This window comes from Sus scrofa, chromosome 6 (assembly GCF_000003025.6).
Source record: "Sus scrofa isolate TJ Tabasco breed Duroc chromosome 6, Sscrofa11.1, whole genome shotgun sequence".
NCBI classification, from domain to species: Eukaryota; Metazoa; Chordata; class Mammalia; order Artiodactyla; family Suidae; genus Sus; species Sus scrofa.
The window spans coordinates 76,155,914-76,173,304 of NC_010448.4; the positions used below are offsets into that span (position 1 = coordinate 76,155,914).

General features: G+C 58.4%; 1 protein-coding gene across 23 annotated transcripts in view; it reads left to right on the plus strand.

The window, feature by feature from the left end:
* The window catches only part of ARHGEF10L (Rho guanine nucleotide exchange factor 10 like), a 165,099-nt gene that overhangs the window by 91,702 nt on the left and 56,006 nt on the right, over positions 1-17,391 (plus strand). For 14 of the 23 annotated variants that reach the window (XM_021095432.1, XM_021095438.1, XM_021095446.1 and 11 more), the window contains 9 exons: positions 565-671; positions 3,363-3,440; positions 4,635-4,814; positions 5,828-5,944; positions 7,300-7,392; positions 8,138-8,311; positions 12,471-12,616; positions 14,470-14,484; positions 14,735-14,916. In XM_021095432.1, the coding sequence (XP_020951091.1) occupies positions 565-671; positions 3,363-3,440; positions 4,635-4,814; positions 5,828-5,944; positions 7,300-7,392; positions 8,138-8,311; positions 12,471-12,616; positions 14,470-14,484; positions 14,735-14,916 (1,092 nt within the window). The remainder of the gene's footprint in view (positions 1-564; positions 672-3,362; positions 3,441-4,634; positions 4,815-5,827; positions 5,945-7,299; positions 7,393-8,137; positions 8,312-12,470; positions 12,617-14,469; positions 14,485-14,734; positions 14,917-17,391) is intronic. The other 9 variants (XM_021095452.1, XM_021095451.1, XM_021095449.1 and 6 more) reach the window with 1 other exon arrangement.

Here is a 17,391-nt window from a genome sequence, read left to right on the forward strand (position 1 = left end):
TCTGCCTGACCTCCCCTCCTTCTCTCTGCCGGCGCCTCTGTCTTCATCTGTCCCCTGAGATCTGTCCCCACTCATGTCGTTTTCTCCTAGTGGACACCAGCTGAGCTTCTTCCCTTTTGGGTCTCTTTGCATTTTTTCGGGAAAGATGAAAACACAGAGCCTGACAGCCCTGTTCTTGGGACTTACTTTCTTCCCCCTTTTCGGTGTCCAGAAGAAAACTATTTTTAGTGTCTAGTGATGGGGACATGGGCGGCCTGGCCTTTGCCAGGCCAGAAGCGGGCAGGTCTGAGCAGGGACAGAGACTTCTGGCAGAGCGGATTCTGAGAGTCAAACCTCCGTGGCACGCTGCTTCACACGCCCTCGCCCACCTTCCCTCTCTGTGATTTCCGGGGGGACTGTTCTAGCAGAGGGTGGCAGTGAAGGCAGTGAGCAGGCTCTGACCCTCCAGGGCCCCAGAAGCTGCTCCTCCAGGACTCTGTTCTAGGAGGGGTGCCCTGCCCCTGGAGTCTGAGCAGGGTGTGCCATTCTCGCTTTGCCTGGTCACCGGCCCATCTGACTTTGCAGGCGACTCAGAGGAGGAGGACATGGGGCTCCTGGAGGTCAGCGTTACGGACATCAAGCCCCCAGCCCCGGAGCTGGGCCCCATGCCAGATGGCCTGAGCCCTCAGCAGGTCAGTGGGAGAAGGGGGGTGTCTTCAGGGGGAGGGCTGGCAGGGTCCCAGCCTATGGCCTGGGTCTGCAGGGGGAGGTGATGATCAGGGACTCTTGGGTGGGTGGGTCAGGGGGTAGCTCCTGGGTTCTCTTCTCAACCAGCTGCTCGGACTTTCCCAGTGGGACCTGCAGGTTCCATGTTGTCATCCTGGTGGGGGAGGGGGCCCTGCATTTGGGGCTCTTGGTGTCCCAGCCCCATGGCTGCCAGCGGGGGTAACTGTTTCCAAAGGATGGTGTTTGGAGGAAGGGCCAGTGGGAAGGGAAGCAGGGAGCTAATCCAACATGGGGTCGGGGGGGGAACTCCAGAGGCGCCTGGCCCCATCCTGTCATCAGTTCAGACCCTAGAGTGGCCACAGGCTTCCAGGAGTGGGCGCCTCTTTGGGTGACATCTTCCTGCTCCTGGAATGTCCCACTGAGATCTGAGCATCTGCACTCTGGGTCCTGGTAGAATCGTGTTTGAATCCCTCCCTCTTGGGTTTTCCCGGCCGTGAGACAGAGTGAGAGCCCTTTGCCTTCCCTGGTCACGAGGGCTCTGAGCCAGATGTGTCGGGGTGGCAAACGCAGGGCAGGGATTGGCCGGTTTGGAGTTGGCAGGAAATCCTGATGTTGGGCCTCTTTTGATGCGGCCACACCTCCTGTCCTGGGAGTCCAGCTGCCTCCTTCCTTCCTTCTTTCTCCTGTCTGGCCCGGCAGCATCAAGAGGGTGACCCCCCCCAGCCCCCTCCCCTGTGCAGTGAGTCACTGTCAGAGCGAGAGGCCATCAGGACCCCAGGCCGCTGGCTCACCAGCCAGGGTTCCCCTTTCTGGTGCCCGCTGGGTCTGTTTCCCCACAAGCCTTTGGCATCTCTTGGATGGGCAGTGTTAGTGACTCTAGGCCAGTGGCTCTCAAAAGAGGCGATTTTGCCCCCCAGGGGACAGGTGGCAATGTCTGGTGATGATTTTGATTTTCTCAGCTGTGTGTGGGGGTGCTACTGGAATCTAGTGGGCAGGGCTGGGGATACTGCCCAACAGCCTACAGACCACAGGGCGGCCCTAAAGTCAACATACCGAGGTTGAGAACTCTGTTCTGGGGACACCTGGGGGTTGCTGGCAATGCATCCAGCTGTGGGGCAGCTTGAAGGACAGTGGCCAGGCCTGTCACACAGCTGTGGGGCCATAGTCAGGCCTGGGCTTGAGCAGGGCGGTGGGAAGAGATGCAAAGGGTGTGCCCGGGGCGAGGTGGAGTGCGGGAGGGGGAAAGGCAGCAGAGAGCAAGGGAGATGGTGGTGGTGGCCCCTGGATCAGTAATCTCAGGAGATGGCTTTGGGGGCACAGTGGGGGTCAGTCACCCAGCTCTGGACCAAGGTGGACAGGCTTCCCCCTCAAACACCTCTCACCTATGACACCTTTCATGAGCTCTGTCCCAGCCTTGTTGCACAATAGAATCACCTGGGAAGCTTTAAAAAGCCCTGTTACCTACTTAGTATGGTCGTCTCTGGGTCCATCGATGTTGCTGCAAATGGCATTGTTTCCTTCTTTTTTTATGGCTGAGTAATATTCTGTTGGAGGGATGGACTGGGAGTTTGGGCTTGGCATATGCACACTGTCGTACATGGAATGGATAGTCGACAGGGACCTGCCATGTAGCACTGGAACTCTGCACAATATTCTGTGATAACTTGTATGGGAGAAGGATCTGAAAAAGAATGGATGTGTGGAGTTCCTTTCATGGCTCAGCAGTAACAAACCCGACTAGGATCCATGAGGACTTGGGTTCGATCCCTGGCCTCACTCAGTGGGTTAAGGATCCGGAGTTGCTCTGAGCTGTGGTGTAGGTCCAGATGCAGCTTGCATCCCACATTGCAACCCCTAGCTAGGGAAGCCCCTATGCTGTGGGTGCAGCCCTAGGAAAAAAAAAAAAAAAAAAGAAAGAAAAGAAAAAAAAAGAGTGGATGTGTGTGCAGGGAGAATGGAATCCTCCTGTTGTACAGAGGAAATTAACGCAACATTGTAAATCAACTGTGCTTCAGTGAAATGTTTAAGAAATGGACCCCCCCCAAAGCCCCCATTGCCCAGGTCGTACCCCGTAACCCTTCATTCAGAGTGTCTGGGGTGGGAGCCTTTATTCAGAGTGTCTGGGGTGGGAGCCACGTGATTCCAGAGCACAGCAAAGTTCCCTCCCCACCTCAGCTCATGGCAGTGCTGGATCCTTAACCCACTGAGCGAGGCCAGGGATTGAACCTGCAACCTCATGGTTCCTAGTTGGATTTGTTTCCACTGCACCATGACAGGAACTCCTGAGAAGGAATTTTTTACTGGAGTCATCCAGAGATGGAGGAGGCCACCTGTCCCTGGGGGAAGGGAGTGGGTAGCCGTGATTCTCCATCCTTGGATATAGGCGGGCAGAGTCCTGGCATCCCCTGCCCCTGCTCTGCAGTCTGGGGAGCAGGGCTTTTGTCTGGGGTAGGCAGGGGCTCCGAAGGAAATGCCAGCCCCCCAGGCCCTAGTGGTCCAGGAGCGGCCCTGGGAGGGACACGTTCCTTCTGTCCCAGCAGCCCTCAGCTTGCTGGGTGAGGTGATCCTCTTCCGGTCACCTGGGGCTCTGCACACAGCAGGTGCTTGCTCTGTGCCTAGGTTGGCGCAGGCGCTGACTGTGCTTTCCGCCCGAGCAGGTGGTCCGAAGGCACATCCTGGGCTCCATCGTGCAGAGCGAAGGCAGCTACGTGGAGTCTCTGAAGCGGGTACTCCAGGTATGTCTCCAGGGGTGCAGGGGGGACCCCGGAGGAGCATTTTAGGAGGAGTGTTTGGTAACTTGGACATTTTTATTTTATTTTTTTATTTTTTGTCTTTTTTTAAGGGCTGCACTTGTGGCATACAGAAGTTCCTTGGCTAGGGATTGAATCGGAGCTGTAGCTGCCGGCCTACGCCGCTGCCACAGCCACACAGCCACACCAGATCCGAGCCACGTCTTCAACCTACACTACAGCTCACCGCAATGCCAGATCCTTAACCCACTGAGCGAGGCCAGGGATTGAACCCCGGCATCGTCATAGTTACTAGTTGTGTTCATTACCACTGAGCCACAATGGGAGCTCCAACTCAGGCATTTTTAGGGAGAAAGGCCAAAGACCAGCACTTTTCTGGGGACAGCAGGAACCCCAAATGGGTGACACCAAGAATTCCTGATGCCTTGGTGTTCTCAGAAGGACTGGATTTTCTCAAACAATGTTGGGGTTCACAGAAAAGAGCTCTGTCTTGTAGTCTTGAGAACATGGGTCCCTCTTCCTCGCCACTCTGGGAGCCCCTGGGCGGGGCCGTGACTCCCCCTCATCTTGGGCTCCCGGGGGCGAGGAGTGGGCTGCACCTCCCCCCCCAACATCAGGTTGCCTGGGAATGGCTTGGGTGTCTAAGTTGTGCCAGCCTTAGATCGCATTCGTCAAATGCTGAGTCTTCTGGGATGTGGGCTCCTGGTGAGGACGACAGAGAAGGAAATTGTTGGGGTTGGAGGATGCTAGTGACACCCTTATGTCCCCTCCCGACTTTGGATCCACAGTGGGGAAGCCCAGACCCCAGGCAGGTAGAGACGAGAGTATCCTGTGTTGCTGACAAAGCTGGTTGGAGAGGGTGGCACTAGGTCTGGGGGACAAGGGCCCTTGCTGTGACATCACTGCCATGACTCCATTAGACAGGCTGGCTCCATTGTGGGCAGAGCCCGTCTGGAGCTCCTCGCAGGCAGGGACCTCCTCCCAAAACCCAGCTTATTAACACAGACGTCATGGGGGTGGGTTGTGGGTGAGCCAGAGGGCCGGGTGTGTTCCATGCATGGAGATCCTTCCAGAAGGGTGAGTGCTTCCCCTGTCAGGAGGGTCCACTGATCTGCTTGGCCTCGTCCAGGTGGCCATGACCTGGCCCGGGGGCGCTCGCCCCTCCCCCTCTCCCCACAGGATTACCGCAACCCTCTGATGGAGATGGAGCCCAAGGCGCTGAGCGTCCGCAAGTGCCAGGTGGTGTTCTTCCGCGTGAAGGAGATCCTGCACTGCCACTCCATGTTCCAGATCGCCCTGTCCTCCCGTGTGGCCGAGTGGGACTCCACCGAGAAGATTGGGGATCTCTTCGTGGCTTCAGTAGGTGTCCCCAAGCTCTCTCTCCCCAGCGCACCAAGTTGAAAACCATGGCCCTGACCCCGATGTCCTCCGGGTCAGCGTCCTGCCTCCACCTGGTTGCCTTGTCCAAGCAGGCAGGTCAGAGAGCAGCAGGGCCTGAGTCGGCCTGGCCTGAGCCGGCGGTGGGTGTGACACCCTCCGGATGTCTGCCTTGGTGCCTCTGGAGCCTGCTCATTGCTCTGGCTCTGCCCAGGCAGCACCTCCAGGAGACTGGCCACTGGGCAGCCCCGTGGCCGATCTGAGGGCCCTCTGCTGAGTGCTCGTGGAGTGGCCACTGTCAGATGCTTGGCCTTGGCCCCAGAGGGTGCTGCAGGGTGCTAGGCCAGCCCACTGGGGTCCCCCTCCAGAGACCTGGCTTGGTCCCAGCTCAGCCGTGTGAACTCGGACTGTGCCAGGGCTCTCTCTGGGCTCAGGTCCCTATCTGTGGAAGGAGGAGATGCGCTCAGCTTATGGTTTTTAAAACTGAAGTCTGGGTCTAGACAAGATTCCTGGGGTGACAGATGGGCAGAGTCAGGGGGACCTGCTCTGATCTGTTTTAGGAAATTGGGGTTCTGCTAAAAGGCAAAAAGTATTGTTCTGAAAACCCCAGCACTCAACAGACTTGACACTCTGCTTGGTGTCTCCATGGGCTCAGGGTCAAGTGCACCGTCCTTGAGGGTGGAGGGCGGGGGATTTGAGGAAATACGCGCAGCTCAGGGCCATCCTGGCCCCCTTTGCCTCGGGGTGGGGGGCCGTGCCAGGGGACAGGAGCATCCTGGGCTCTCGCTGGCACCACCTCTTCCTCCCCATGACCTCGGTGTCTCTTTACCTCTCTGAGCCCCGTCCCCTCCCCTCACCGGGGGACAGGTTTCCTGACCTCAGGGTAGCTGAGCCCCTCCACGTGGAGGAGGAGGTCGTAGCCGGCGGGGAGCGTCCTGGCCCGCTTCCCGTTGTCTGGACGTGACCCTTGCGGGCCCCGGCCATGTCTGTTTCAGTTTTCCAAGTCCATGGTGCTAGACGTGTACAGCGACTACGTGAACAACTTCACCAACGCCATGTCCATCATCAAGAAGGCCTGTCTCACCAAGCCTGCCTTCCTCGAGTTCCTCAAGGTGGGCCTGAGGGGGCGGGGGTGGGGAGGTTTCCCAGGAGGGGCGGATCGCTGGAGCATCATTTCTTTGGCCCGGGCCCCTCGCTTCTTTCCTTTGGGACACCCCGAGTCCCACGGGGAAAATATGAGCCTTCCCCCCGCCCCGACCCAAGAGGAGGGTGATAAAGAGTTAAAGTGTCTGTAAGCTGCTTGGTTGGGATCCCGGAGCTTTGGCAGGTGGAAGGCAAGGCCTGTGACATCTCGCGGATGGTGAGGTGAGGGGTGGGTCCACGCGGGCAGACCCGGAGGTGCGGCACGCACGGTGTTCCTCTGGAGGGCTAGGCTTGGGGGGTCTTCGGTGAGGCTCAGGTTGTGGCCTGGCTGACGCCCTTTCCTCATGTGTGAAAGGGTGGGGGAGAACGCCTCAGAGGGGTGCCTTGGGGGTCATGCGGGAGGATAGTGCCTAAAGGACCAAAGGCCTCCTGTAGCTGTGGCGCCAGGTCCCCCTGCCCCATTTCCTTGGCGCAATTAGGCGGGTCAGAGGGAGATCCCGCTGCAGGGAACGTGCCAGCGGAGGGCGCAGGAGGGCTAGGAGTGGGGCCCCAGCGGAGGAATCCACAGCCCCACTCCAGCGGGTCAGCGTGCTTTCTCACTGTGACCTGGGGCCTGCGGGGACTGTGGGGTTGAAACAGAGACAGAGGAGGGGGTGTTCCGGGTGCAAGGGTTGGGGGGGTAAAGGTCAGAGGCCAGGCTGGCTGGAACCTGGGAGTACTGGGTGCCGGGAGAGAGGCCCAGAGCAGCCAGGGGCAGATCTGTTCCTCCAGGCTCAGGGGTGAGGATGTCGTATTTCAGTCAGCGGGGAGCCCCCGAGGTTTAGGGTGGAGGCACATGGAAGTGGAGGCTGGTGGAGAAGCTGTGGCAGCAGCCTGGGTCGCAGGGCTGAGGACCCTGGTCAAGGTGACAGGTGTGTGGATGGAGTGGGGGAAACAGAAGCGAGAGCCAGGCCAGTAAGACCCCCGCGTGCCCGCCCCTCACCCTGGCCCGGGTCTCATCCGCTTTAGTTTAAGTGGAGGGAAAGCTCGTCTCAGCTGCTTCCAGAAGCCTGGCCTTGTGAATCAATGGAATGTCCCAGTTCTGCCTTTAGGACCTCAGTGTGATGCTCTGGGCTCCCCGGGGTGCGGGGCTGTGCAGGGGATCCCTGTGGTGGTAGGGACCCCTGGCTGCAGAACCAGGGACTGCCCTGGGCTCTTCTCTCGGGCCTGAGGCTGAGCAGGGTCCTGGGCCCGGGGAGAGGAGCCTAGGACGGGCCTTGTCGGTACCTGGGCGCTGGGCCCTCGCCACGGAGGGTCAGCGAATGATCCACCTGGTCTCCCACAGCGGCGGCAGGTGTGCAGCCCCGACCGCGTCACGCTCTACGGGCTGATGGTGAAGCCCATCCAGAGGTTCCCGCAGTTCATCCTCCTGCTTCAGGTACTACGGGGCTTCCGGCGCCGCCGACTGACCTGCCGGGGGCAGCTCCGGCTGGCGCCAGCCTCATGGGGTGGGGACACCCACCACCCTCGCATCTGCGGTGCACCGTGGGCGGCGCCTTGGCACCCAGAGCCCCCTCTTCCCCCACTCCTGGAGTGGAGCTCATCTCATCTGACAGCTTTCCCTTCTCCTGGTGGGAATGGTGGCGACTCAGCCCAGATTGCGGGGGTGGGGGGATGAAGACCCGCAGCTTCCCAGCACCTGCGGGGGCTCTTGGCAGGGAGGTGCCCTGTGAGTGTGCCGATCTGGGCACTTTGGGCTTCCCGAGGGAGTGTTAGCCCCACACAGGGCCCTGCGAGCTGGGGCCACCTCCCCTGGCTGCTGGGGCCCTCGGTCAGGGGTTGAGCCCCCTCTTGGGGGGGTTGGGGGGATGCTGGCTGCCAGGCCCAGGGCCCCTGCTGAGTTTCCTCTCTGTCCTCAGAACAACCACCTGCAGGTGTGGGTCTCATCTCGGCCTCCTGTTGGTCGGTAACTCAGGGATGGGGCCACACATCAGTTTTTCATTCACTTGCTCTTCATTGAGGCCTTGCTCTGTGTCAGCCCATCTGTGCTGGCCACAGGCTGGGCTCTTTTCAGGCCTGGTCTCTGTGAGGAGCATGGAGGCCGAGGCTGTGATCCCAGCCAGTGGAGGGTCTGCTGGGGAGGGGGTGGGAGTCTCAGTCTTGGCTGCCTTTGGCTTCGGCAGGACATGCTGAAGAACACCCCCAGGGGCCACCCAGACAGGCTGTCGCTGCAGCTGGCCCTCACGGAGCTGGAGACGCTGGCTGAGAAGCTCAACGAGCAGAAGCGACTGGCGGACCAGGTGGCGGAGATCCAGCAGCTGACCAAGAGCGTCAGCGACCGCAGCAGCCTCAACAAGGTGCGTGCCTCCTGCCCCAAGGCCCCCACCAGGGGGCAGTGTTCTCCGAGCCCACACACCTTACCTTGAGGGTGAGTCTTGCCTGGACCCCCACATTCATTACTATTCATGTGGTTTTCGGATAGAAACTGATTTTGTCCATCAGTGTGATAGCCAGTGAAGACACCAGAAGTGATAGCCTAGTATTCTGCTTCAACGGATGGGCTTTGGAGTCAGGGTCTGGATTTGAATTCAGATTTTGCCTCCTTCCCCCCTGTTCCCCCCCTCCCCACCCCGTCCTTACTGTGTGGCCTCAGGGGAATCACCCAACCTCTCTGAACATCATTTCCTTCCTCTGAAATGAGAGTAGTTTGCTGGAGCCTGACCCTTGGGGCTTCTGCAAGCCAAGGAGAGAGTTGACAAAGTGGCAGAGCCCTTAATTCAAGGTGACCCCTGTCATTGTTAGTGTTATTTTTTAAGAAGAAGAAAGACAAAAAAAAAAATCCATGCCTTGTTTTGGGAACTTGAAAACTTCCAAATGAGTCTGTAGAAAACCCTGTTTTGTTTGTTTGTTTGTTTGTTTTTGTCTTTTTGGCCGCACCTGCAGCATATGGAAGCTCCTAGGCTAAGGGTCGAATCAGAGCCTACATCACAGCCACGGCAATGCCAGATCTGAGCCGGTCTGCGACCTACGCCACAGCTCACGGCAGCACCGGATCCTTAACCTGCTGAGTGAGGCCAGGGATTGAACCCACGTCCTCATGGATACTCTTTGGGTTTGTTACCGCTAAGTCATGATGGAAACTCTAGAAATCCCTGTTTTTAAAACACATAGTTGATACAAACAATTTAGTCACCTCCTAGAGTCACCTGTTGGTAAACTTTAGTCCTCTGTTTCCCAGTGGCTTGTGGCATGAGCCACTCGCAGCCACCCCCAGATCTGGGAGGTGTCCTGCACCCGGACCCCACCTTCTTACACCCACCAGAGGGTGGAGTTTGGGCCGGTCTGGGTGAGGCAACCCCGCCCCAGCACCCTTGGTGAGAACAAGGGTTGTTCTTTGGGGAAGGGAAATTGTGTGATGTCATGGGGAGGTGTTCAGATCATCTGGGGGAAAACGGGAGCCTCGTGGCTCTGTGGGCCCCCAAAGCAGAGCTGAGGCCAGGGAGATTTCAGCCACACAGGGTGGAACCTTGTAATGTCCCCTCCCAGGTGGACTGCCGGTGCCAGTGTGTGATGCTCTCTAACTTGAGCTGTCATCCCTGATGCTCTCCAGAGGCTTGCAGAGCAGTGCCAGGACGAGATGATTCTTGGGGTCTGTTCTAGTTCTAAGCTCCAGGGTCCTACCTCTCAAGACTCTCCCACCTCAGGCCACATTCAGGCTGCCCAGGTGGACTGAGGCCCACACAATATTTTTAAGAAAATGGAATTAGTTGCTAGTGTTTAAAAAGGGAATGATGTTTCACAGAATTTCAACTTGTGCATCTCCTTGTAGGGTAAGAAGAGCTGGCATGCTAGCCCACCTTCCCCTACCTGGCACAGGTCACCTGCGTAGCTGCTGCCCATGCCACCCCCCAGTCCCCATTCATATCTTTCCACCGAGGTTACCTGCTGGCCTTGCAGGCCTCTGAGTTGCCATCACCTGTTCCAGGAGGAGAGAGCTGGGAAGAAAAGATGGGGCAGAGGATGGAGCCCGCTGTTGGGGGTGTCCCCATCCAGGGTTGCTCGGGGTGGGTCTGAGAGGTGGCTGGAGGTGGTCCCCCTCCCTGGCTCCAGGCCAGGACTCCCCCACACAAGCCCTCTCTTTTGGAAAAAGACTTCAGCCCAGCTGTGGCTGCCATGCTGCTGTTTGATGGCCTTTGCACTTGGGAAGTGTCTTCTTCTGTCTCCCCCTTTAGCTCCTCTTCTGTAGCCAAGAGGGTTTCTCTTGCTCCGGCTCTCACGTGTGTGTGTGTGTGTGTGTGTGTGTGTGTGTGTGTGTGTGTGTGTGTGTCTGCAGTGGGAAGAGATCCCTCCAGAGAAGGAAACCTTTCTCCAGGAAATGCTGTCTGTTCCCTTCTGCGCTGTCCCCTGAGGGCCCCCAGGCTGTGAGGAGCAGTGGTCCCTGGCTGAAGGTCAGGAGGACCTGTTTGGTCCCGAGCCTCAGTTTCTCCACCTGTCAAGTGGGCATGTTGGAGAGGGTGGCAGTGCCTTCCCTGGCCAGGGCCCCTCCCTGGGTGGTCTCGGCCAGTTCTGAGGCCAGGGCAGTGATGTCCCTGTGGCTGCCTGTCACCCAGAGAGAAGTGGAAATGAAACTGGGTGTGCCCAAAGCGGAACCGTGTTGGCTATTTCAAAATGTGCCTGTTTAGGACCTGGCTCCAGGGGGCCATTTGTGCAATATCTGAGTTTTCTTTGGTCTTTCTCTTTTTTATCTGCTTAAGTGGCAGGAGGATGGTCACTGAAAACCAGGGGACTTTCCTCTCCCAAGTTTTGGGTCCTGGGTCCTGCCGTCTTTAGGTTCCCGGCTGTGTTTCCACGAGCTGGTGATCAGCTGGGTGGTAAGAGTTGTAGGAAGGGGGAGCCTGGCCTTAGCAGTCATGGGGGGACCTCTGAGTCTTTTTTAGTATGTCGGGGGCAGTGAGCTTTCCCAGGCTCCTCTCACGTCCAGCCAGGAGCCGGAGGGTGTGTGGCTGCCACCTGATGCTGGGGACAGGGCTCCGTCCTGCCCTGCCGCTCAACCAGCCCCAAGTCTCCAAAGGCACTTCACCTTGGCAAGCTCTGTGTCCCCAGCCTGGCACAGGGAGGCCTTGGGGCCCTTGAGCTGATTAGATGAGAGGTGGACTGTTCAGTGCCAAGCGCAGCGCCCGGCACCAGGGGGGCACGTGGGGCCTCTCAGGCTTTTGTATTTCCCGGGGAGATGCGGTTCTTGGGAGAACAGCAGGGCGTTCTCTCCAGGAGAGGCTTTGGGATGATCCGCCCTTCTCCTTGTGAGCATGGGAAGGAAGACGAGGGCTGGCGGTTGTTATCAGAATCGTGGATTTAGGAAAGGAATTTTGCTAAATCCTCCCCCCCCCAAAAAAAAAAAATCCCTCTTGGTAAAGAGATGTTTTCCCAGTGGGTCCCTGGGTCTGAAGGTGGACTGGTACCAGCAGGTACTTGGTGTCCAGCCGAGATGGGTCAACTCCTGCTCTGATGCCTCCTTAGAGAAACACCTCATGGACGAGCAGATCGTCCTAGTCCCAGCACCAGGCCTTCCACGAGGTGAGCGGCCAAGGCTGTCAACAGGTCAGGGTGAGGGATGGGACCCACCTCTGGACCAGGAGTCCCTGCCTGAGGCCACAAGGACAGCAGCAGCAGTGGGGACAGGGACTGTCTGTGGGGTGTCCCCACTGCAGGGCCAGCGTCCTGGGTGTGCGGCCTGTGCTCAGGGCCGGCACTCAGAAGGGTCCCATGTTTAATTTACTGCTGTGCCTTTGCCACCTTGAAATCCCCCCCCCTTTTTTTTTTTGCTTTTTAGGGCTTTACCAGAGGCAGATGGAAGTTCCTAGGTTGTGGTTGAATCGGAGCTACAGATGCTGGCCACAGCCACAGCCACAGCAACCCGGGATCCGAGCCGTATCTGTGACCTACACCACAGCTCATGGCAACACCAGATCCTTAACTCACTGAGCCAGGCCAGGGATCGAACCTGCTTCCTCATGGATATTAGTCGGGTTCGTTACTGCTGAGCCACAGCGGGAATTCCCTGAAATTCCTAAAAAGTTTGAGCGAGCACTGTGCTTTCCTCTTGTCCTGGGCTCTGCGGATTATGTGGCCAGAGCTGGTCATGCATTACCTTGGTGGTGTGAGCCCTGGAGGTATGGCCCACGTGACACCTGCCAGAGGGATTCACAGCGGGCGCTCCAGGAGCCAGGGTCAGAGCACGGGTCTGTGGCTCTGGAGCGGTGCCGCTGGTAGTGACCTGCGTGTGGGATTGCTATAGGGGATGGGCCGGCAGTGTCTGGCTCGCCTGAGCAGGGGTGCTGGCTGCTGGGCAGGGGGCGGTCCCTGCCCCTTGTCCCCTGCAGATGGAGGCGGGGCCCTGCCTCCCCTTCCCCCTCTCCCAGCTGCTGTCCCCTTTGTCTGTGGAGGGAGAATTCTGCGTGTCTCTGTAGCAGCCTATGTGCAGTGCTGCTCTTGACCTTGCCCCGTCCCCTCCCCCAGCTTCTGACCTCAGGCCAGCGGCAGCTGCTCCTATGTGAGACGCTGACGGAGACCGTGTACGGCGACCGCGGGCAGCTGATCAAGTCCAAGGAGCGCAGGGTCTTCCTGCTCAATGACATGCTAGTCTGTGCCAACATCAACTACAAGTAAGCGGGCCCGGCCATCGCCCCTCCCTGGGGACTCCTCCTGCCATGTCTCCGTCTGTCACATGTGGGCTCCTGCTCGGGCTCAGCTGAGGTCTCTGATGTTCTGACTTCCTCTTCCATCCCTCTGTGCCTGCTCTGTCCCCGGCCCCCAGAGCTAGGAAGCACCTGCAGAGGTCGCCCAGGGCAAACAGCTGTCCGTGGTACAGGATGCTCTGTCCTAGAACTCCGCGGTTGGAGCGGAACAGCCTGCTGAATTTTGACCACTTTGAAACTCAGGAGGTTCATTCTTCCTCACATCCAGCCCAGGTCCCCTCTGCTTTAATTCGGAGAGAGTTTCCTCTGGCCAGATCTCAGGGAGAGCTTCGCTTCTCCCCCTAGGCCCTGCAGGAGCCTGGTTTCCTGGTTCTGGGTCAGAGGTTGTAGAAAAGCCCAGAGCCAGCTGTGGCCCTGGAGTCAACTTGGAGTTGGAGCCCTGTGGTGGGGTGAGGGTGAGCCTTTAGTCTCGTGTCTGCAGACTCATGGCCTGTGGGTTGCATTCGGCCTCCGGAAATCTTATGTCTGGCTACTGTGGGGTTTTCACACAAAGATTGAGACATCTGGCTTCTCTTGAAAATGTGGCGATCCCACATTCTGGGCCCACACGGCCCGGGCCATGGGCCTGCAGCTGGGGTACGAGAACTCTCCGCTGGGCTTCCTGCTCTGGGTACTTTCTGTCCCCACCTGGCCCGGCTCACTCACTTGCGCCCCCTGCTTGGTCCTCTGGGCATCGGCGATTGGAACCCTTGACCAATGAATGCCAGCTGGGCCTCTCTAGTCAGACCGTGCCTGCTCGAGTGGAGGAAATCTCCGTCCTCAGTACCTGGCAGCACTTTCAAAAACATCGTGGAAACCCCAGCGTGGCAACAACAACCCAGATCCACGAGGGAAAACAGTCACCCCAAGTCAGGGGTCAACCCCAGCCTGGCTTGCCCACCGCCCAGCTGGCATACACGTCTGGGGTCGGGCCTGGTTTAGACCCTGAGCCCAGAGTCAGCTGCGCACAACCGTGGAGCAGATTTGAGGCTCATCTGTGGTTGTGGATCACATGTTCTGGAAGGCAGGGAGGACGCAGGGCTGTCCCGGGGCTCGCACACTCACTTAGCTGCACCCACTTGTCCACTGGTCTGTTCATCCCTCAAATAGTTCTTGAACTCTTACTTTGTGCCAGCTCACGGGTCTGGGCAGGACCTGGCCCTGGTAGGGACCTCAGGCAAGGAAGCCTCTGTCCCAGGTCAGTGTGGTGGTACTGATGGCTGACTCTTTCATTCATTCATTCACTGTAATTTTTAAGTTTTTTGGCCACGCCCGAAGCTGGCAGCAGGTCCCCGGCCAGAGATTGAACTTGAGCCACAGTGGTGACAATACCGGGTCCTTTAAATGCTAGGCCACCAGGAAACTCCCAAGAACTGAACTTTCAAAGTCTTATTTATATCCTGGGCTCCCTGAAGCCTCCAGGGATCTGACCGTCACCCTCCCTGCCCTCCTGCGGCTTGGAGCCCAGCACAGTGTGAAAGTGTGATGGGGATGCTGGTGGCCCACTTTGGGGGGCTCATTTTGGGGGCCTTGGGACAAGTCGCCTGACCTGTCTGAGCCTCAGTATCCTTTTCCAGAATAGCACAAGCTTCCCAGTCAGGCTGCTGCGGGAATCAGAGGGGAAGGCAGGCCAGCGGCCCCTCCCCCACCCAGGGAGCAGGCCCTCTGGGTGGTCCCCTTTGTCCGCACCTGGCCCAGCCCCATGGCCGGCCCCCGGGGGGTCTCGGCACCTGCAGAAATCATTCAGGAACAGTAATGACCCTTCTTGTCTTCTTCCTCAGGCCTGCCAACCCAAGGTAGGGGCTCGGGGTTGGGAGGGGTGCTGGGTACGGGCGCGTGATTCTGGATCTGGGGCTGGGGCCTGGACGCCCTGATGCTTCTGCCTCGTCCTCGGCTCCCTGCTCGGCCTGGCTTGGTTTGGGCCCAAGGTCTTGTGCTTGGGCTGTGAAGCGCCTGGCTGAGCTGACCTGCTGAGCAGCAGTGCTGGGCTGGCCCCGGGACTGGGTGCTGCGGGCTCTCCAGGCTCGTGTCCTCTCTTCCTGGCAGGGGCCAGCTGGAGATCAGCAGCCTGGTGCCCCTGGGGCCCAAGTACGTGGTGAAGTGGAACACGGCGCTGCCCCAGGTGCAGGTGGTAGAGGTGGGCCAGGAGGGCGGCTCCTATGACAAGGACAACGTGCTCATCCAGCATGCCGGTGCCAAGAAGGCCTCTGCCTCGGGCCAGGCCCAGAGTGAGTACCTGCCCTGCCACCGCCTGACCCAGTGTCGGGACCGCCTCCCCAGGCTCAGACCCCCGGCCGACGGGCACTGGCCGAGGGACGTTTCTTGCTGTCAGTGACTGTACACAAACACACACCCACAGCCCCACCTGTGTGTGAACACACGCCCCATGCACTCATACTAGACGGGTCTCCACTGCCCCCACCCCCTACTGCCACGCACGTGCAGTGACCTTGAGTCGGAAAGCATGACCTCCAGTGCCTGCCTGGCCACTGCCTGCCCCCCTGGGGGACTTTAGCAAGTGGTCATGTGGGACCTCAATTCAGTTCACGCCTCGGGCCCGGGCTTAGGGCTGCTTGGCTCCGCCCGGATCCTCCCTCCTCTGTCCTGACTGTCCCCTCAGATCCTGCCGGATGATGGCCAGGACAATGAGAACTTGGGTGGTGCTCAGCAGGTTTCCCCACCCATCCCCGGGCCCAGCTCTTCAAAATGCACATCAGAGCTGTGTGTCACCCTGCACCTGGAATCCGATGGCTTCCCATGGCTCCGGGGGTGAAGTCCCCGGGCCTCAGCCCCCTCCGCCTCCTCACTCCCTGCGCTTGACGACCCGGGCCTCTTGGTCTCTGCAGGGCTGAACCTGCGCTTGCTCCAGGGCCTTCCCCGGGCCTCTGCCCTTTTCCAGGATGTCCTGCCGTCCTGTTTTGGTCTGTCCTCCCCTCTCGTCTTAGCTTAGGTGACACTTCCTGATTCCTTGGGACTGGCCAGGGCCCGTCCTGTGCTCTCAGGTCTGGTGGTGTTTTCGCCTCTATAGTGAGGGTCTGGTTGCCGTCTCGTCTCTCCTCTTGGTGTGACAGTAGCCCTCTCCAGAGCCCGGTGTGCATATGGTGTTAGCAAACGTTTGTTGAATGAATGAAGGAGGCAACTGCGGGGTCAGCAGGATGGCGCTAGGCTCCGCCTGTCCCCACTGGCCAGCTCTGAGCCCAGAGGTGGCTCTGAGGGTCTCGCCCTCAGAGGGCTGCACCCACTTCAGGTGCTGTGTCCCCCTCCCCAGTCGGGGAGGCAGGGAGGGCTGGTCTGTGTTCCTGATTTGCTGTTCACAGATACCCCTGGGAGTGGCTCCTGGCCCCCCTGCCTCCCCCAGAGGCATCTGTTAGCCCTGGCCTCCCTCCACTCTCCCCGCTCTGTTTGGCCCTTGCTCTGGGACCCCTGCCATCAACCACTGTTTTACTTGTGGCCACATTTCTTAAACTAGAGTAAAAGGCTGCCAGATTCCCCTTTAAAGTGGAAAAAAGGAGTCCTTGTCGAACCCCAGTTGGCCTTGAATGATTTTTTTTATTAAATTGTTATTCAAATATGTGCAAATATAAGACTAGGTATCATAAACTCCTTAGGCTTATATCACTTAAACAACCATAAAGCCAAAACAAAATAAAAAATGGAATAAAAATGAAGTTACAAAACAATAAAATTCCAATTAACAGCATTAATTTAATGTGATGGATGATGCTGTTTTGCTGGAACCAGATTGCTCTCATATGGATGCGACCCTCTTACGGGGAAGGTTCTTTGGAGTTGTCTGCCCCTGCACCCCAGGGTGCCTCCTGGTGGTCCCCGTTTCCCACCAGCTCAGCCCACTGGGTCACTGCGGGCCCTTCTTGGCCCTTCCTTTGGAGTGAGTGTGTCTCTTAACTTCTATGTCCATTTCGCTCTGTGCGCCTTACCTGGGGACCATCGCGTAGCGGGTGGTACCGGAGACTCCAGATGCAGGATGTCGCTTTAAAGTCAGTGTATCCGGGTGACTGAGGATGCGCACGTGTCTTTTAGATAATCATCTAGCTGAAGACCCAAGTTAGGTGCCTCTGCCCCTCCCTGGGATTCCCTAAGACCTCAGCTCGAGTAACCGTGGCCCAGAGAACACGGCCCAGATCCCTGCCCAGGCTTTCAGGGACTCCCCCCTAGTCCCGCTGGACCTGCCTGCTCTGTTTCCTGCTGCCCTCCCACCACGCCCCCGATGCCGCACTCGTGTCATCACCAGAGGTGTGGGCACCCTCATCCCCATCCCATTTCTGTCCCATTGCCCTGATGTCTTTCTCTCCAGTACCTTCCCCCACCTGCAGTTGTTAATTGACACCCCCCCCCCCAATAGGATCATAAACTCCCATAGGATCAGAACCGGGACCCTGTCTGTCTCATTTATACCTGTCTCTCCAGCACATTGAGGGGGACCTGCCATACATGGGGTCTCAGTGCATTTTTGATCAACATACTGTTCCCAGGCTTCCTCAAGCCACAGTGCCTTTGCACCTCCTGTTCTCCTTTTGGGCAGTGCCTGCTACTCTCCTGGGCTCATGGAGGTTCCTTGCCTCTCATGGGCATGTTTGGGTCCCATTCTTCTGGTCTCTTGTGACCCTTCGTGTAGACTGAGTGTGGCCCTGATCCCAGGTCCTAGACCTTACCTATGATTGGATCTGTCCCCTGAGTGGACA